The sequence below is a fragment of the Onychomys torridus genome, chromosome 7 (genome assembly GCF_903995425.1).
Source record: "Onychomys torridus chromosome 7, mOncTor1.1, whole genome shotgun sequence".
In the NCBI taxonomy this organism is placed as follows: domain Eukaryota; kingdom Metazoa; phylum Chordata; class Mammalia; order Rodentia; family Cricetidae; genus Onychomys; species Onychomys torridus.
Genome location: NC_050449.1, coordinates 95,278,388 through 95,299,747, shown reverse-complemented (window position 1 = coordinate 95,299,747; position 21,360 = coordinate 95,278,388). Strand labels below are relative to the sequence as shown.

At 47.8% G+C, this 21,360-nt stretch overlaps 1 protein-coding gene across 1 annotated transcript in view; it reads right to left on the bottom strand.

Moving 5' to 3' along the window:
* The window catches only part of Ky (kyphoscoliosis peptidase), a 40,125-nt gene extending 27,947 nt beyond the window's left edge, over positions 1–12,178 (bottom strand). The window contains exons 1-3 of the mRNA XM_036194104.1: positions 11,856–12,178; positions 8,983–9,045; positions 5,122–5,184 (exon numbers count right to left, since the gene is read on the bottom strand). Coding sequence (XP_036049997.1) covers positions 5,122–5,184; positions 8,983–9,045; positions 11,856–11,991 — 262 coding nt within the window. The 5' untranslated portion in view covers positions 11,992–12,178. The remainder of the gene's footprint in view (positions 1–5,121; positions 5,185–8,982; positions 9,046–11,855) is intronic.
* Between the last annotated feature and the right edge of the window lie 9,182 nt (positions 12,179–21,360).

Sequence of the window (21,360 nt, the reverse complement as noted above, 5' to 3'; positions counted from 1 at the left end):
GAGCCCAGATCAGCTGGGGATGGCGTGGACAGTGATCGCCAGCAGACCTGCAGGCTTGGAAGGAACCAATTCTGCTAGCAGCTGGGCCCATGGTGCTGGATAACACAAATATGTCTGCTAAGCTCACTGGCACCTGCTTTCATAAATCCTTTAAATTTTTATTAATGAAGGGTACCTTATTGTTTTATATATTTCTTTAATTTTTAGTGTAGTGGGTTTTTAAATATTTTATTTGCTATATAAATTTGTATTTTGTGTGCTTACTACATATATACATTTATTATGTTTGTGTCAATGATTTTGTAAGAAAGAGTTCCTTTTATTAATTCTTTGTTAAATATATTGCAATTATTTTCTTTTGTAGAAAAACAATATTGATTTTGTTATGTGCTCTTAAAACCTGTTTTGCATGCCAAAGAGACAAAAAATAGAATGTGTTCTCCCCATACCAACAAGGCTTAATATTAATTTACAATATTTAATTATTAATTAACTAATCAGTTAGCTAATGTGTGTATATGTGTATGTGCATGTATGTGTGTGTGTACAAAGGTATAAAGAGGACATTGGATGTCCTTTATCTTTTTCCACCTATTTCTTTGAGGCAGGGCCTCTCTCTGAACCTGGGGCTTGTGTTTCAGCTAGGCTGGAAGGCAGCAAGTCCCAGAGAGCCTCTGGTCTCTGCCTGTCTCGGAGCTGGGTTACAGACGTTTGAGAGGATGCCTGCTTGTTACAGTGGGTGCTGTGATTTGAACTCTAGTCCTCATGATTGTGGAACAAATGCTCTTAACCGCCAAGCCATCTCTCTATCCCCACATTCATCTTCAAAGTGTAGTATCTAGCACATTCACTGCCAGTGAACACCAGCCCTGTGAGCTTGTGACGAAGATGCTGGGTGTTTCAGAATTCAGGGCACGAGTCCATTCTGATCAGAGGATTGGTGCCACTATCCTCCACAGCATAGTCCCCTTGCAGGCCTGGCCAATGGGGCCTCTTCACTTTCTCCTGCAACTCTTTCTGAAGTGTTTTCCAAAGTGATGTGTGGCCACAAGATGCCTTGGGAAAGATGAAGTGTGAAACGCTCTCCCTCTTGTGGGTTGTAACCCAAAATGCTTTCAGCCCCACAGTAAACGGGTCTTTCTGACCAGTGTGGGTTTTGTTTTTTTTTGTTTTTTCCAAACCCAGTTTGGAGATTGCTGGGCTGAAATGACCTCTGTAGCCTTAAAGGAGCTGTGAAGGTGAACAGCTCGTTGGCCTGGGGCTCGACAATGAACCCCTCCTTCATATTTCTCCTAATTTAGGTACATCTAGGCATTCCCCACCCAGCCGAGTGTGTGTGTGTGTGTGTGTGTGTGTGTGTGTGTGTGTGTGTGTGTGTGTGTTTGTGTTTCTTTGTTAAGAATGATCAGGCAGAGAAAGAAACCACTGTTGTGGCCCTCCTGGGGCTGACAGGGAGGTGGCCTCACATTGATGGGAGCTGTAGTTCAGCAGCTCTTTCTACCACCATTTCGACCTCCTCTCTCCTCCCTGCAAATCTTTGCTGTATGTCCTGCCCAGGACCTGGCCTTCCCCAGCCTATGCTGCTGTTTTATTCCAAATGCAGTCAAGTTTCACGCCCATTCTGGAGTCATGTGCTCCTCCAGAGATTGAGAGATGTCCTTGGATACCCTAGAAATGGCCTGGAGTCCTCACCCTGTGTCTAGATGGACAGCATTCACTAGAGAGGAAGACAGTGCACCAACCTCACTTTTAGATCAAATAAAACTCAGATTTTAATAAAAAGCATTAACCTGTCTCAACTCTCATCTCAGAGAGGCATGGACTAGGGCAAAATTCAAGTCAGCTAAATCACAAGCAGATGCCAGTCACATTGACCTTGACCACCAAGCAACTGACAAGATCCTTCCTGGGACTTCGGGTGGCCTGGCCAGCCTCCCTCAATGCACCCTTCCCCAGCAATTCATTTGCCATCCAAACAATCTTCTGAAACTGCAACCTTGGTCATTTAGTGAAAGCATTTAGGGATTATTTCTTACTAGCCCTATGAAGTGTCTAGTCCTTTTCTAAACCCTGCATAGTCTCCTTCCTTTCTCTCTTAAAAGCAGAGATGCATACAGGGTACTCAGTCTATGTGGGCACTGTCCTGGGCCTGCCATTTACCCAGTCAGGCGACATCTCCCACATGACACCTCTCCTAATGGCTCCTGGTTTCAATCAGTATTTGTCTAAAGGCTTAATTTACTCAGAATACCTAATGTGGGCATGGCAAGTGGGTTTTGTGTTGTTCATTAACTCTGACTGATTGGAAGTGGTTGCCTGGAGCATCGATCAATTAACAAATACTGCCAGGCGAGCATGTGTGCATGGGTGTGAGTATGCACGCAAACGGTGGTAGACAGATGTGGAGAGGAGTCTCAGGACTTATGTTAGACACTAGGCACTATTGACTTAAAGAGTCTTTTTATACATGCGGATACACTTAGAGCCTGGACATACAGTTTTATCTTAGTTAAAGCATTCATCATCTTAAAGGCACTCTCAAACGAACCATGCACAGTTACATCTTAAAAGACACATGCTATATGCATCCAGGATGTAGTAGTTGGCGATCAGTCAGCTATGCAAGCTGGGAACAAGCACAATGGGTGTGATTTCAAAACTGACTCCTCAGCCACAGCCCTGAGGGCCTGAAATTACAGTGTCTCCTAGCAATCTCCTTCCTGTCATTGAACTCACATGGCCACTGCAGAGCCATCTTCCAGAGCCCCTTTGTACTAAGATCCATGTTTCCAAGGTGCTTTGTACCACCCATTGTGGAAAATCTACCACTGAACAAGTTGCTGAGGAGGGGAAAAGCTGAACCAGAGCCTTGAATTTCTTACTGGGGTGGGACAGGAAACTTGTATTCAACCTACTAGAGAGGTTCCTGTCCTTTGGGGGGCAGTGTGGTACAGAAGTTATGCCCTCTTGGCTTTGAGAGGTAGACAGACATGTTCAACTCCTGTGTCTGACTCGTTCTATCTAGTTGCATAACTTGAGGCAAGATGTTTGGATGTCTCTGTGCCTCAGTTTCTCTAGTTTTCTGTCCATAAAGTGGATCTCATTTTTGAGAGATGGTAACTTTCCACAGATTGTGGCTGAGGGGAAAAAATGAGGAGCCATGAGAAGCTTCATATCGGGCACACACCTCATGTTCCACCTCTGGTCTATGCTGTGATTGTACTTGCCAAGAAAGTTGTTGCGGGGCTGACAGGGTCTTTCCCTTAATGGCATTTTTCCTCTTTCCCTTGGCCATAGCCACCCACTCTCCACACCCACCAGACACATGGCAGCCTGGTGGTGCCTTCATGCCATGGCTCCCAGCTAAAAGCTCTCCCCCCCCCCCCCGACCCCAATCCCCTGCATTTACCCCACTCCCTCTTTTCTCATTCAGATGAGATGTCTCAGCTATGGCTCACCTGTTCTTTTTTTCTCGGGGTGGTGGGAGGATGTTGGATATCAGACCAAAAAATCCTCTTGCATGCTAGTCGAGGCACTAAGCTATGCCCTAGCCCCATCTATGCTGTTTACAATTGTTTCTTATCATGAATTTTCAGGATATCCATGCAGGATCTCTGACTGCAAGGGAGATGTTGCGGATACACCTTGACTATAGATCTCAGAGTGATTATTCTGGGCTCTATGGTTGGGCCTTAAATGTGACCACATAAAATTTTTTAAGAGGGAGAACTGCCTACTTATAAGGAGAGAAGTTGATGAGATAATGGAAGCAGAGGCTGGAACGACACAGTCATAAAGCTAAGGAATGCTGGCAGCCTGTTGGAGCAGGAGGCAAGGCATGGATTCCCTCCCAGAGCTTCAAAGGCTCCAGCCTGCTGACACCTGCCTTTTACCCAGGGGAGCTGACTTCGGACTTTGGACTCCCAGAAGCTTAAGACAAAAATCTTCTTGCTGTTCTTAGCCAATGGGCTACAGGAGACTGATTTACAGCCCCGCCCCTACCATCCCTCCTGCTTAACTTTTCCTTCAGTCTTTCCCTCTCACTAGGACTCAGCTCTGCAGGCAGGAACCTTTGTTTTGTTCCACACCTGAGATAACGGTCACCCATTCATGATCTTCCTGCAAGGTATTGCCATCATGAGCCTTGTGCAGCTAAGTCAGTTTCAGAGATATAGCATGGCCTGCATTGGTACTTGCACTTCAGGAGGCGGCATGCCTGTGTCCCTTGGGTAGCATTGCAAGGTTTCCTTTATGTTATGGCATCAGCAATGGCAGCCAATTCTTTGGTCAGAGCCTGAGACCCCCCTTCCAGGAATCTGGTGAAGAGCCATGGTGGAGTCCTCTAATTAGGCTCTCTTCCAGCCACAGTTTCAGAACCCTCACTTCCATCTCCTCTCCTTCTCAGATCCAGGCAACTGCAGACTCAGCCTGGTCAGTGGTGCCCTTGCCTGCCATTTCCCAGAGCAGTATTGGGAAAGCGAGGACTCTCAAGGAAGGACCAGGGTGCTTCTTTACCTTGCTGCAGCAGACTCAGCACTAAGGGGCATGTTTCAGTGACATCAGTTTCAGCAGAGGTCATGGAACCTTTGTGACTCAGGACATGGGAGGACTTGGATACTGTGAGCCAGCGGGAGATCAGTTTCCAGCCATGTGAAGGTTAACGGCTAAGACCTTGCTGGGGTTGGAAGGTAGGGTACCAGAGAGCTGGCCTTGACTCTTGCTGGATAACCATCCTAAGCCTTGGTCTCCTCATCTGTAAAGCAGTGAAACTGTCACCCGGTTAGGATTGCTTTGATAGTTTAGTGTGCATATGGGTTGGCCGAGTCCCAGGCACATGCTTTGCACTCAGTGAGTGTTAGCTGCAGCAGTAACAATGATATTGGTAATGATGGGGCTCCATGACCCAGGGCCTTCATTATTGACTGGGGACTTGGGGAAAGGAAGACTTGGACCACACAGCTTCTCAGTTCTTCTTCTGGGATACTGGGAGATGAAAGGATGCTCCAATCTCCATGGATCAGAGAGGAGCTGCTCCCTGTAGCTTGATCTCCATAGCCTATGCTCTCTGGCTGGGGCAGCAGAGCCAGACACACAGCCACAGGAGACATGGCAGTCTCTTACCTTGGTTATCATAGGAAGTGATGACCTGTGGCGGCTGAAGGCACTGCTTCTCTGGCAAGTTTCCTATTTAAAAAAGACAAAGAAGGTGTCAGTGACCACTGTGACCATGGTAAAATGTTCCCTGGTCAGGGGACAGAGGGAGCTGGTTGCACCTGAGATAACTGTATGCTGGTGGAGGCTGAGCATATCTATAGGCCTGGTCCAATGGTGCACACTCATGCATACTGCCATGGTGTGCACACCTGTGAGCATACTGCCATGGTGTGCACACCTGTGAGCTAGCACAACCATATTCCTGGGAGTCCACAAGTGCATACCCTTGCAGCAGAAGCCTGCTCAGATTGGGATTCACTCCAGTGGTCTATGAAACCACCACACCAGACTTTTGGACACCATTTCCAAAACACTTTCTCACACACAGCGGCCTGACTGATGGCCTCACCTTTCTGTGGAGTGGGCTGGGAGGTTCCAGCGTGGTACTTGGACTCTAAGTTTCCCAATTCCCAGCTCGTCTTCCTTCTTCCTTCTGAGGAGCAAAGGCCTGCCTCTAGCCTTGAAGATGGGAGGAAACTCAGTTTGCTTTAGTTTCACCAGTATTACAGGACGCTCAGCATGTTTGAGTTCTCTGTACCCACTGGGGTTATTTACATGTCCTTATAGCCCAGTAGGGTTAGATTGCTGAAGAGAGATGCCTAGTTCTTGCTACAGGCCATCCTGAGGACCCGTGGTCTATTCTGCCTCTCGTAGGCATGAATTCATTTCCGCTTTATGGCTGCTCTGTGGCTGTGGACTGTCCTTACTGAGGCGTCCCCTGAACCCCCTCTTCATGGATGTAGGAAGAATCTGGGGAAAGGCCAGGATTATGACAGAAGGAAGTTCCTGCACCACCATTCCCCTTACCCTTCATCATCTCTATATGGCCTATGATGAGCCTCATTCAGAGGAACCAGTGGTTCAGCCTGGGAACTAGCATATCTCTAGGGTTGTTGTCTTCCACAGTGCAGCCAGCCATCTAGGCCACTCAGTGCTTCCCATGCCTGCTCCTAGCAGAAGCTGGCCAAGGTGGGTAGGTGAGGCACTGAGCTGGGCTAGATTTGGGGCCCACACAGTAGGGACTTGCCTTGGAGACCCCTCGTTCTCCAGCCTTCTCCCATGAACGGGTTGAGCCAGGTCCCCAAGGCTTCCGGAATACGGTTGACTAGCTGAGGCCAGATCCACTGTCATTGTGTGCCAACATTGGGTGGTGTGGCATTGCTGGGCTAGAGCTCCAGGCCACTTAGGCGAGGACAGGCAGGCTGCCTTCTGTGGTCACGGCTGGCTGTACCTCCATGAGGAAACAGGAGCTGGGAAGGGAATCCTCAAGGAGGGTGATTGGCTGGCACAGCTCCTGTTGGGGTATTTATAGTCAGGGCTGCACAAGTGGTTTCTCTCTTGCTGTAGGGCACCAGACACTGTGCTGCTAGGCAGACTTCAGCCAGGACCAAGGAGAGCAGCCAATCACAGCAGGGGAAGCCCGTTGCTGGGCAAGCCATGGAGAGGGGTGGCTCAGCCCAAACACCTGCTGCTTCCAAAAGTTTGGAGTCTTCCAGGGTCCCCACCCTTCCTCTCACCAACACCCAAGCCCAAGGAGTGTACAGAGAAGCAACAAGAGGACAAATGTGCCCTTTTGGATCAACACCATGCTCGGTCACATTTGTGCATACTCTGTCAGCACATGCTACTGGGCCACTTCCTTCTGAGATGCAATTCCTCCAACGGCCAGGGCTGGACAGCCTGTTGGTTACCAGGACTGGGTAACTGGGGTACCAACAAGGCACATATGAAGCAAGGTCAGTTTCAATGCTAGTGACCTGACTCTTGGCATCAAAAACAAAACAAAACAAAACAAAAACCAACAAAAAACCCCCAAACAAACAAACAAAACGAAACAAAACTCGGAAAGAAGCAGGTCTATTTTCCCCTGGCATGCATGCTATTTAAAAAGTAGATGAAGTGTTCACTAAAACTACACATATTGGTGGGATGGTGGAACCATTATGTTTCCTGGATTTAGGACTTCCATAGACACTCTCAGCAGATCTGTGTTTATACCAAATATTCAATCCTGAGGTTTTTTTGTTGTTGTTGTTGTTATTGCTTTTGCTTTTTTGTTTTTGGCAAGGACTATTTAAATCACCCTCTGTGGACTAATACTAAGAACTCCGGAGTCTTTTGTAACTGTTTCCAGAGTTACTGCATTGCTTTCTATTTTGTTGGGTCCTCTCACTAACCTCCCATCTGACTGTGAAGATGCTCAAAGCAGAATGACTTCAGTGGTTCCTGAAAGGCTCCAAAATGGTTGTCAGATGACTCACGCAAGGCAAGAGAGAGCTGCAACACACGAGGATACTCTCTTTGCACCCACCAACGGCTCACTTTGCTCACTCTTGTACTCACACACGGACCTAGTATGCATACACACATGCTCTGAGTGGTCATTCCTATGGCTTAAAGTTTCTGGAGTCTCATCCTTAGGTTTCTCATTTGCCCGCAGTCTAACTTTGCTAGATATGATGTCGACTTCACCACCCCAAGCGTAATCTTTCTCTACAGTGCAGCTTGAGTTAAGAAAATCTTTGTATGAATCCATTAGCCAGGACACAGAAGGATGAGTTCCTTAGTGGGTGTGTATGCATCTCAAAGATGCCGGCTTCCCATGAACAAGGCAAGGGACACAGGGAAATTGCAATCATTTGAACACAGTCCCACAAGAACAGGGTTCTTGACCCACCTGTTAACTGTTTAATCTCCAGCACTTAAACTTGTGCCTGGCACAAAGTAAATGCTAAAGATAGTTGTTGAAAGAATAAACATGGGTGAGTGGAGTGTTTGGTTTTTGATTTTCCTTTTTGCCATTGTCTAAATGCTGGCAAAGCAGAGTTGTTCCCTCTCAGTCAGTTGTACTCTTGCTTCCCCATTTGTAGAGGCTCACACACATTTGATTCCATGGTTCACATGGCAGGGGTCTGATGGCGCTCCCTAACCATGGTCTGAGTCCTGTTAGAATTCTGTGTTCCCATCATGCACCTCACCATCAATGGTTCCCTTTGCCCATGACCTCAAAACCGGGGTAATCAATCTCAGAGGAACACAAAACAAGGTCCACTATATTTGGCCCATCCTTCATGTTCCAGAGAGGTTCTGGGCCATCAGGAGAGAGCATAGCCTGGACCCAGAGAGAAGAGGCCTTGGAAATGAACTTTTTATTGTATTCTGGAGCCCAGGGTAGTAGGGGTCTATAGCACCCTTGACTGGCTCTGCCCAGGCCACAAGTTATTACTTGACAGGCAGACCACTATCCCAGTCTGTTCAGAAAAAACAAAAACAAACAAACAAAAGACATTTTAAAGCTGGGTAATCTTTGTGACATGAGCAGCCCTGCCTCTGGTGGGAACACACACACACACACACACACACACACACACACACACACAACCTTGCCTCTGGTGGGAACACACACACAACCCTGTCTCTGGTGGGAACACACACAACCCTGCCCCTGGTGGGAACACACACAACCCTCACTACCCCAAGCGAAGCTAAGTTCTCTCTGATAGCCCAGCCAGCAAACAAATCGGTGCCGAAGTTCACCGCGTTGTTCCCCAGCTTCAGCCCTCAGAAAAGCAGGATCCCTGATGCCAGGGAACACTTCCCAGGCTCACAGTGGCCTAAAGGCCTGGCTGAGCCACAAGCAGCCATGTTTGCTCACTGATTAGATGTTAGGACCTATTTCCCAAAGAACACAACCCAACTCTTCCAGTTGTTTGTCAAGGTATTGAATTATAGAGACTGAACAGACAATAGAAAGGAAAGGAGATTTACCCTGAAAGCCGTTTTTTTCCAGTTCTTGCCATTTCCGGATTCCGTTTCTGACACCTTGGAGTCCTGTGAGATAAGGACCGATGTGAGGCTCTTTGTGCAGGGAGCCCTCCCTAGGGCGAGTGCCATGCACCACTGCACCACTTACAGACCCATCTGTCTTAAACAAGGCTGCTGGGAACCTGTTCTCTCAGGATCTGAGATAGGCTGCCCTTCAATGTGACACGTTTGAGGAAATGGACATAACTCCTAAACTAAAAATATTTTTAAAATGTTAGAATGACAGTTATTAGTGATGATGGGACTTGCTATCAGGATTTTCCAGAATGAAATTTTTGCTATACAGATGCCCAAAACCCATTTCCATATCTCCAACACATAAATACGAAAGCATTGTTTTCTGTTTTGCCTGCCCATTTCTGTATGTGAGGAGTCTTGAAATGGGGCAAGAGAGCTTGGAACAAAGACTGCCTGTCCCTGTGGGAGTGGAAAGGGAGTCCTACTTTCCTAGCCTCCCTTGAAGCTGGAGTTTGGGCCTGGATGGTCTAGCCATGGCCCATCCGATGCACCTGTGTTCCGTTCTGGTGATGATGCAGTCAGAAGGGAAGGGATAGTGCTTTCCCTGGCCGTGTCTGGAAATGTTAGTGGGGAGGCCGAGTTCCTGACACAGAAGTGATGTATGTCCAGGCAGTGGGGATCACTGCAATACAAACAAATTTCTGGTGTAGAAAGAGTATCTGATGTACCTCGGTGGCTGCAGAGGTGGCATTACAAGACCAGCTCTATGCCGTACTTGATGACAGGGTTCCCAGAAGCTCAGTCTCCAGGCTGGCTCTCTAACTTTTCACCCACTCAGAAGCCCCCAAGTCTTCCTCAGTCTCCCCCCTCCCCTGATTTTTTCCGCAAAAGTTCCCCCACAGTCTGCTTCGTGGGAAGTACTGTTTTAAGGAAATAGGTGGGAAAATTCTGGAATCCCAGAGAAAAGAAGAGAGACTGCCAACCTTGTAGCTTAAATCCCCAGCGACTCTTCTCTGCCACAAGGCCACTGTGTCTGCCTTGTGGCAATAATTGAGCTCTATTCTCTTCTGATGCAGGGCTCAGGCCTTCCTTCAGCTGCTCCTCAGAGGGGAATTAGCTTGCTGGGCATAGGAAGAGACACCTGAAAGTTGGCAGGGCTCTTTTGGGTTCTTGTACATTTGTGCGAGGCCTCCGACCAAGTAATGTGACTTAGGACTTTTCTTCCTCAGGCTGTGTCCCAAAGTGTGGATGCACATTGGTCAGTACAGCATAGGGTTTCCATGGGCACAGACCTTGGAGATTATACACTGTCCTTCTTTTCCACTTTGGTGTGGAATAGGGGACATGACTGTCTTCAGTGCACAGCATCTTCAAGAAACCTTAACTGGGAAAATATTTGTTGAAAAATACCAGTGCCTTTCAAGTAGGGGCGCTTTACTCCAGAGTCAGGTCCAAAGTATGTATACTGATCTGGAGTCAGGGGCGTTTTTCATAGGCTTTGGGTACCTGGAGGGCAGTTTTGTTATCCAACACTTCAGGCCTTCTCTCTATCCTCTCTGGTGACTTTAGGATAGATATGATGCAAAGGGACTCTACTGGGCAGTGGGGACTACCCTGACTTGGAACTGGGCCTCACTTGCTGCACACGGGAGTGGTCTTTTGGATTGTGTTACATGCAACAGCAGCCATCTCATTTCCATCAAGAAGTCTAGGACATTTCCTTTCCCCTCCAAAGACCCTAAGTGGGTCTTATCCTTTCTCCCAGGAGCAGAAAGAACTAGAGACTCGATTACCCTAAACAGCTCCCGTCCCCATAATCTCTGCTAAGGACACTCTCAACTCTCCAGCCTTTCTTCCCCCAAGCGCCACTGCTCCAGCCTGGGGGGCTGGTGGGTCGAGGCTGTCCACAGAGCCACTGTCCTAGGAGGGCAGGTGGATGGACAGTGGGTGGTGTGGCTTTGTGGACAGGAAAGCCAAGACGGAGCAGCAGGAGGGGTCCCAAGGAACTCCAGGACTGAAGGGAGAGTTGGAGGCAGTAGCCATCTTTCTCTGCATGGCTATCATGCCTCTCTCCTAAGGAAGGGTTAGCTTTGGAGACCCTTAAATCAGTGTCGGAGGCTTCCTCCAAGACCAGCACCACGAGGCCCCCACACTTCTCAGGGATTGCCTGAACCTCCGTTTATCACCATTTACACTCTTATTGAAGCTGTGTTTATGGTGAATAGAGGCAGATCCTGCCTTCCGCCATCACCCTGTAAGCATTCACTTGCAGGTTTTCATTTTCCCATCAAATCTTCAGAACAAGTAAAATTGAAGCTAAATTCAAGTGTGGTCAGGAGACTTCAAACCCCACTCCACCACTCCCCAGCCCATGTTCGCTTTACCCATTCATGTCTTATATTTCTTGGAGGCTGGAAGAGAGGCGCAAGAAGGGAAACTGAGGCTCTGGGTTATCTCAAAGTCTGACTCAATACAATGATCCTTTGGGGTCCCTGGTGCTCTGTGGAGTGCAGCATGCTGCGTGGGAACTAGGCCTCTGCTACATGTGATCATCCTAAAGCCCTGACTTCTTCCTGCAGAGCGTTTTCCAACGTGTTTTGCATCCCTCAGGGAATAACGGGAGGAATTGGGCTTCCCATATGACAGAGCACCCATAGGCCTGCATGGGGAGTCAACCTGGGACAACTACTGCGCTGCGCGTTGCCAAGGGACACCGGTGCTGCGGCGCCCAGGCACAAGCAGTGGTGGGGGAGAGGATTGGGCTGGTCTCGCTCGGGGCGCCCCCCGGCGGGCAGACCCCGGGCCTTGGTGGCTTAGGTGCCCCGGGATCCCGAGGACCTGGGCCAGGCGCACGTTACCTCCTCGGTTTTGCAGCAGCGCGCCCGGGTCCGCCTGAGAGTCCAAGTGCGTGGCTTGGGCCGCGCGCCGCTTCTCAGAGTGCACGATGAGCAGCATGTCGATGGCCACGGCGTTGCTGTCCTTCTTCAGCTCCATGGTGCCGCCTCCCTCCCGGATCGGCGCCGCGGCTGCTCGCGAGGCTGCCTGCGCTGCAAATGGCCCCGTGCTCGCCGCTGCCTGGCGCGGGAGAGGACGAGGGCGCGGGAGAGGGCGCTGCCCGGCCGTCAGGTCCGCCCGGAGCCGCGTTTCGCTGACTCTGCCAAATTTACCATTAGGACCCGCCCGGGAGGGCGCTACCCTCCTGAAGTGCCTCTAAGTCACCTTTGAAAGGAAATCCCCGCGCCGGGCCCTGAACTGCCCTCAGGCCACACTTTGCAGGCTTTCTGACCCTCCCTCCCCGAGCAAAGGCAGTGCAGGCCCTGGGCTCCAGCAAAGTTCTTCCTTCAGCTGGACTGGGTGCTGCTTCATTTCCGCCACCTAAGAGAAGCCACTGGCCAACGCTGAAACTTCAATCAGAGTTGGTTTAGTTTTGGAAAAGAAAGACAAGGAGCTGAAGGCTGAATTGCAGGGTGTGCAGATGTTGGCTACGCTTTTAGCCTTGACTGCTTTGTTCCCTTAGGTGGGCTATGGACGTTGATAGTTCTTTTCATAAGTTGAGGTGCTATGATGAGGCCCCCATTTCCCACTGATGGATGTTTCATGGGTCGTGTCCACTGGGCATCAAACTAACAATCATATCTTGCCTGAGATGGAGGTCTTAAAAATCTCCATTACTTCAGAAGACTAGCTCTTGCCTGCGGGGAAGAAAGGAGGAGGAGAAAGAGGAGAAGGAGGAGGAAGAGGAGGAGGAGGAAGAGAGAGAGAGAGAGAGAGAGAGAGAGAGAGAGAGAGAGAGAGAGAGAAGAGGCCAGGGAACTGGGAGCTGCCTGCGGTTGTTAGGGAATTGGACCTGAGAACCCCTTCTATTTTTAGCCAGGCCTGCCCTGCCCAGCCAACAGGGTGTTTGGCTGGAGGTCTAAGGAGTGTTTACATGGGCTTCTGCCTGGGAGCCTTTGGAACTGTGCTTCGACCAGGTGGGAGACAATTCCCTAATTTGTGCACAGATGCCACCTTTGCAGGGAGGTCTTGCTCTGCAACCCTGCCTTGGTACATGGCTCCTGAGAGCTCTTCACCTTGTCCTGGCACTAGTCACTATCACACAAGCTGTGTTCCAGCTGCAGTCCCACCGCTTGCTCGCCATGTGACCTTAGACCAGCCATTTCCCTCCATTTCCTCACCACCAGGGTGTCAATGGGGTAATAAAAAGCCTCACGGGGCTTCTGTGAGGATGACGTTCCTGGAAGGTTCTGGCACACAGTAAGTGGTCTGCAAATGAGAGATGTCATTCTTACCTCATTCTAAAGGGAGGAAAAAATCCAGGTAGAGTGCTGTGGGGAGCATATCGTCACACTCTTAGATTCTGAAGGTCTTTTCCCAATGTCTGTGGCTCACAGTTTGGTGTGTATGAAGGCTGCTGCCCCACTGGGTCACCACTGCCCCCTCTTCAACTGGGTGTCTGTCACCAGTTTCCAACAACGTTGAACCAGTGTTGCTAGACAGCTGAGTCTCTTGATGGACAGGGAGCTAGATGATGCTCAAGGCAGGTTTCGTTCTGCTGAAATGATTCCTGTTCCTGATTATATGTGTGTCAACACACAAACACATGCAGCATGCACACACACACATGCAGCACACACACACACACAGGGAGAGAGAGAGAGAGAGAGAGAGAGAGAGAGAGAGAGAGAGAGAGAATGTTGGAGAAGAAAGGACTGGATTATGCAAAACGTCTGGGTCTTGGAAGTTGTTCAGGCAGACATGAGGACCTGAAGATCTGCACTCACCACCCCCCCTCTCCCTCCTGCTCATTGAGAGACTTGATCCTCAGTTGATGCTGTTTGAGGAGGTTGTGGAACCTTCAGGAGGCGGGGCCTTGTTGGAGGAAGTAGGTCTCTGGTTGGAACCAGCTCTGCTTCCAGTCTGAGTTCTCTGCGTCCTGGTTGGCCACTGAGCTGTGAGCAAGCTGCCACACTCTGAACACTGCGGGCCAAAGCCACTCCTATCATGGGGAGTTCTGCTATGCTTTCCCCACCAGGAAACTGAGCAAAACCAAATCCTTCCCCTAGACTGCCTCTGTGAGGTATTTTGTCCCAGAGACGAGAAAAGTAGCTAATGCAGGCATGCTGTCTGAGAGTAGACCCTCATAGCAGCTCCCTTTGTTGCTACAGGCGGTCAGTGGTGTGACATAGAGATGCTGCAGCCCCTTTGCTTAGGGTTACATTCTCACACCACATCCTTACTGTCAAGCTGCAAAGTTTTACTCTTAAGGACACAGCTTAATGACCTCTTCCAGAGCCATTTCTGTGGAGAATGGTTAGCTGAAGTATACCAGCCAGATGTTCAGGCAGTGTGTGTGTGTGTGTGTGTGTGTGTGTGTGTGTGTGTGTGTGTGTTCCTGCTGTCTGTGTGTGAAATCCAAATCTTTGGAGCAGGGCTTGCCTTTCACCCTCATGACTAGAGATTTGGGTAATATACGTTTTTGCTATAGGAAGTCATCCTATGTATTGTAAGATACTTTGAGGCATCCTACAAGATACCAGTAGCACCATCTCCTCCCCAATCTTGATGGCCTAGAATATATACAGATATTAACAAATGTTTCCAGAACTGCAGTGAGAGTCTTTCTTTAGAGCAAACTCCTGAAATAGGGTCACCTTGACTCTGGATCCTGATGCTGCCAGGCACTTGGACCTATCCTCATGGTTCTCAGTGCCAAGACCCAGCTCCTGTAGCCTGCAAAGCCGCTCTCTGCCTGGAGCTTGGAGGAAGGACTGAAGTGTTCTTTCCTCTCTCCCTGCTTGAATCCCATCCCTTGACCCTGGTTGACTCAGTTGTGTTCCCTTTTCTGTGTGACCTGTTCTTGGACGGACACATAGAGAAGTTGAGGTGGCTGAGACACTGGGATGTATCAATCAGGGAAGGAGTATGGGGTGAGGAGAGCAGAAGAGAAGGATTGAACCTACCAACACAGTGTTTAGGCAGGGGTTCTACTCCATCTGCTCCAATCCTGACTCCAGTTGAATCATCAATACAAAAGAAGCCAGCCTGCAATTCACACCTTGGACCAGCCTCTCGCTATATACACCTATACTGCAGCCCAGACCATTGCCGACAAGGTTCAAATACTCCTAGCTTTTCTGCTATCAGGTTTTCCTCCACAAGGTACCCCATCCATCCAGATACCATGTTGAATTTCCAATCTAACTAATGAATCCATGCTCTTGTCTTAGGTCTGTCAAGATAGAGGTTACTTCCATTTTTGGGTAAATCCTTAATTATTACAATTACAGTGAATTGGAAATTCAGAATTCAAATGACACAGAGCAGTCAGAATTTGGTACGCATTGAATAAGCAATGTTTCTGTAGAATGATGGACCACATGTGTGAGGGAGGTTTCACAAGATTATGATGGAGCTGAAAAACTCCTACTGCTCTAGGGACATGATCACTATTATAACCACTGTGACACAACACAGCACACACGTGTTCCTATTGATGCTGCTGTAGACAAACCTATTATCTGCCAGTAACCATAGCAATATATTTATGCAAAGTACATACTTGATAGTAAGCAACCATTTTACTCATTCATGTATTTGCACTATACTTACCTTCTTTCTTCCCTACACTATACTTTTCTTGTTAGGCTGTACTTTTATTTATATCAAAAAAAAGTTTACTATAAAAGAAATCTGACTTTGTTTGAAAATGCTATAATGCTATCTTATATATGCTAATGTAAATACTCTTTTCAAAAGCAAAACATTCTTGCTCTGTTACTGTGTTTTCTAATTGTATCGTTTATTTTTTCCTTGTGTTTGATTCAACTTTGTGTTCATTTGTTCACCAGAACCCTAGAGGCAGCAGGCTACTCTATATATGTACCTGTATCTCTACCTGTCTAAGTATCCTGCATTTGCATATCTGTTTGCTGATATCATCTAGCTGAAATAGGCAGCAGGCTACACTGAAGCTTCTTAAGTGGGTGGTGAGCCCACAAACGTGTGAGTTGTAAAAAATTTGGCAACAAGAAAACGTTTCTAAATGTATAGTTTAACACAAAATTAACTCAAAATCAAATGTGTAATTAGTCTGAGATATTTCTGCAGTGCATTGTGGTACTCCACTGCAGCCTTGGTTCTGGACACATGACATGCACCCTTAGCACGGTGCATGCTGTCACACCACAAGACACCACCAGTGCTTCCTAGATACCTTGGCACAGATCCAAGATTACATTGTACTTTATAAACTGCAGTATTTCACTGTTAGTACAAAAAGGTCAGCACATATAGAAACATAACAGTTTATTTATGGAAAATAAAAACTTTAAAATATTTTCTTACTATTTTTTCCCCAGGATATAAGCATCACATTAGTTTACCTTTCTACTGCATTGTGTCAGAACATTTGATTCCAAAAATTGCTGCTCAGGTTGCTGACATGAATTTTATTTAAACAATGACTCAATGAATTTCAGTTTGGGATTAGGATGAATTTTCCAGAAATTTCTGAATTAACCCTAAATGTTCTTCTGCTGTTTGGTCCTTCCTGTTTAAAACAAAACTGTGATCTCTCCAAACACTGGTCACTTCTGAAAAACACTGAAGATGGCCTGTGCCCTGCAGTATCAAATACTCAGACACAATTTAATTTTTTATGTGAAAATAAATATCAATCGTTGTTAGTATGCAAATTTGCCTTCATCTTCAATAAATGGCAAAGTTATACATACAGCAATGAATTGTTTTTTGTTTTTGTTTTTGTTTTTTTTTTTTTTTTTTTTGAGACAGGGTTTCTCTGTGTAGCTTTGCGCCTGTCCTGGAACTCACTAGATAGCCCAGGCTGGCCTCGAACTCACAGAGATCCTCCTGGCTCTGCCTCCCGAGTGTTGGGATCAAAGGCATGCACCACCACTGCTGGGCTAAATTTCTTTACAGTTTATTATCAGTAAATGCTTGATTTGTATTATTTCATATACTTATATACCTGCAATTGCATAAAACTTTTTTTGGATGAAAGGGGGTCACAAGAGAGAAGTTTTTAGAAGCCTTGTAATGCATTTTCTGACTAGGTGTGTTAAGTACGCTGCATGATGCTCATACAATGATGAAATCCCTTAATAATCTCGTGACAAACAAGGTCTGACTGTAGCCTTGTTGTCAACTTTATTCCTCCAGTTTGGCATGCGGGCACAGCCAGTTGTAGTTGACACTGCTTCCACCCCTTTGCTCGAAGGTGGATTTGTCAGTTGTCTGCTGAGTTCCAGGCTCCAAGCTGGGGCTGCTGCCTTGGAGAGGGAGTCAGGGTGGGAGGCTTACTCCTGGCCATAGATTCTCATATAGCTTGAGACGAGTGTTTCCTTGTGTCCTGCCTCACACTGTTGCTGTTTGTCCTTAGAAAGAGGAGCTCTTTAGGACTTCCAGTTTGAACTCTACTTCTCTTGGGTTTCCAAGAGGAAAACTTCTCTCTTTCCCAGAGAGGAACGAGTTGGTACAGCGTAGGCTTTTAGCAGGGAACCTGTGAGTACATCATACTTGTCTCTACGGATGTATCAGGGAAGGGCAACAGGAAGTGAGAGGGTGCAGGCAAGGTGACCAGGCCAAGTGCTTAGAGCAAGGCGACCCCTCTTCCAGCAACAGAAAACCCACGAGTTCTGCCAAACTCCTGACATGGATGGAAAATTCAGAAGACCAGACAGGAATAAGACTACATTACCTAATACTGTCATTTAGGCATGATCACTGATATGTATTCTGTTATTTAGTGTTTCCTCTGCTTTTGTGTCAACATAAAATAAATTGAGTATAAACCCCTTAAAAGTAACAGCAGGCTGGTATCATGTAGTTTGGTATCTTGATTTCTCCTCTTTCAGTACACACAATGAACTTCCTCAAAACCAATTAAAAGGCTAATCAGTGACTACCACTGTTTCCGCTTGGCCCAGTGTTAAGAGTTTGGTTTGTTTCACATTAGCCTCTCGCCCGAGGGATGCCATGGTGAATGTTTGTGTGCATACACCTCTGGCCACATAGATGGCTACTTCCTTAGAATAGAGTCCAGGAAGTGGGATGACTGACTCAAAGGTTATGACTATTTTAAGGCTTGAGGTATATACAATGTCAAATGACTTTCCAAAGAGATTATGTCTACTCACAAACTCACTAGCAATGTATGTCAACCTCCTGTCACCTGTCACATGCATTGTATTCAGCCATTACAGAAGCTGTTGACATTAGGAAAACTAACGCATGTTATAGATTTTAATTGAATTTTTATTACCTCTAAGAACAAACTTTGTATATGTGCATAAATGTGTATATTTATGTGCAGGTACATGTGTGTGCACCCTTGCCTATGGGCATGCATGTGGAGGCCAGAGGATGACCATTGTTTTCTTTTCCATTTTTGAGATAGAATCTCCCGTTGGCCTGGAACTCATCAAGCAGGCAGGCTGGCTAGCCGGCAAACCCATCTCTGCCTCTTCAGTGCACTGATTGCAAACCTGAGCCACCTTGCTCAGCTTTTTTACATAGATCGGAGGAAGTCAAGTCCTCTTTTACAAGGTTTACCAGCTGAGCCATCTCCGGAGCCCAACTTTATGTGTGTGTGTGATTGACCTCAAGGCGTATCTTCCTCTTTTCTATTTTCTACTGTAATGGCACAGACATTTGAACACTAGTTGGAAGGAAGAACACTCTCCCTTCTACACAAGCTCTTTTTTTTTTTTTTTTCACAGTAAACTCTGGTGAAGCCTTTGCCAAACCTCTGAGCCCTTTAAACTCTCTGAGGACCAGGCCATTGCTTCACTCGCTCCTCAGCCTTCTGCTTTCCCCACACAAGAGGTGCTCAGTAAATGTTTGAGTCAAATTGGACAGAACGAGGGCTTCCAACCAGCTGAGCCATCTCCTTCAGCTTGGAGATGTCACCGAGCCTCCCAGAGCAGTTGCTCCTCTGCGTTGCTCTCACAGACCTTCAGGGCACAGGGAGGAAGGTTAAATGGGGACGGGTGACTCTAAAGGTGCCTTCCTTGGCTGCTGGCAGAACCTTCTGGAGCACAGATTGAGGACAGCTTCGTTCAGAGAACTGCTTAGTCCTGTTTAGACACCCCCACCCTTGCTGCAGCCAAGAGCCAAGCATGATTTTGTTTGTTTGTTTGTTTTTTACAGTTTCCACTCTGGCCCTTTCTGGTTTCTGCCTCCCTAGCCTGCCATTAGCCACTTCTCATGTCAGTCTATCTTTTTGTGACCCCTTAATTGGCTTTCTGTATTTTTCTCTCCATAGCTCTTGAAAGCCCCATCTTGTTACACACATTCGTGGGCAAATGCGGGAAGCACTCTGGTCCAAACTTCAAGTACTTTGACTGTTGGAGTCCTGTTCTGTGACAGTCTTGGCCTTTTCCCAGGGATGGAGATGATGAAAATCAATTTGTCTCTCACCACCATTTCCAAAATATCTTGGTCAATGCCAAGAGAGAGATCCAGTAGCACATGAAAGCCGGAGAAGAGATTACCTCTTCAGCCTTGCCAAGCACGCATCACCAAGTTATTGACATGTCCCTTGCATGTTCCTTGCGAGTAAGGGACCTCATCCACCCTTTGTTCCTGTGTCAGCGTCAGGTCTATGTTAGAGCTCAGATCTTGTGCTCCTACTTCTATGGATCCATCCTGTCTGTCTGACAATAGCTAGCACTTGGAAGGATGGGTTTGTGTCCATTTTATTGACAGGAAAATGAAGGATGAAGAGACTGGTTCAGGAGACTGGAGAGATGTCCCAGTCAGTAAAGTTTCTGCTGTACAAGTATGAGGAAGACAACTGGAGTTGACCTCTGACCTCCAGAAATCATGTGCACACAACATGCATCTACACTTGCATGTACATGTAGACACATTCACCAACATGTAACAACATACACCCCTACACACACACCCACACACACACCCACACACACACCCACACACACACACACACACACACAGAGAGAGAGAGAGAGAGAGAGAGAGAGAGAGAGAGAGAGAGAGAGAGAGAGAGGCAGGCAAGTTTGGGTCTCCTCCATGGCTTCCGGGGAAGCCTGGTTTTCCCATTAAGCCAAACACACTAGCAATTGCATGCTTTTAGTGAGAAGAGGCCCCTGTGTCTTCTCCAGGGGAAGGCTGAGGTCTGGACTGAAATCTGTAGGGCCTGGGGGAATGCTGAGAGTAACAACAGTTCCTTGAGAAAGAACCATTTTCTGGGCAGGGTGAAGTTGTCTAACAGGAAGATGAATCAGGCAGAGGAAAAGGCTTTGGAGAGTCTACACAGAGCTACAAACAAACCCACAGCAGCCTTTGGATCAATTCTGCCGACCCCCAGGGGCCCGTCAGGAGGGTGCTACTGGAGAAAACAGCCTAGTGGCCTGGATCCCAGGGCTGTGAGAGAGCCAGCTTTTGGTGTCAGTGCAGACTCAGGCTTGGCCTGTCCCTGGGGCAGAGTGTCTAATAGGAGCCCTGGGTATTTTTAGTCTCACGTGTGCAGGCGCAGGACAGGAGGAACTGGATGGGAACAGCTAATAAGCCATGGTCCTTATTAAGTTGGGAAGGATGACACAAGGGGTGGAAAGGGAATACTGGAACTTTTCATAGGCCTGTTTTTCAGGGAACTCTCTTTACATAATTCACATGGAAAGATTGGGGTCAGGGTGATTATAGCTAGCCCTGGCTGCAGAAACCTGGAAACGGGGCATGCTCACTGCCTGCAACCAACCAGCCCCTCCATACAGGCCCTGCTCTGCCCTGGTTGGGAAGAGCTGTGTTAGGAACTACTGGGGGTCATTGGTTCAGGCTAGGATCCTTCCAAAGGCCAACATCAGAAGTTTCCGGGGTGATTCAAACAAGCACAGGCAATAGCTCAGTGGTATCATCCGTTACTGGGGTCAAAGAGGTCCAGGGCCTGGGTAAGGTCACCCATCTGGGCAGAGGCAGAGCTAGTGTGCATCTTCTCAGTGTGGTTGGGTGCCTACCACTGCTTTCTCATAGCAACAGCCAGTTGTGTCTAGGATGCCTGTCCATTTTTCTCTAGCCTGCAAACATCTCCTCTGCCAAATCAGTGTCAAGGACTGTATGATTGGACTGGGCAGTGAGGATGATTCCATTCCTGCTGTCAAGGAGCTCTGGATTTACTGAGGGCCGCATAGAAGTGTCAGCCCAGCTGAACCTCCATGTGGCTGGAACGCAAGCTTTCTCTGGGAGGAGAGTGGTTGGCTGGCATCCAGACTTTGGTGTTGAGCGTGAGGACAGCAAAATCTCTGCTGGTACGGTCAGTTCTCTTTCTCTGTGGCAACTTATGAGGGCGAGGCTGGGCAGGTGGCCAGGGAAGGGCAACTGTGT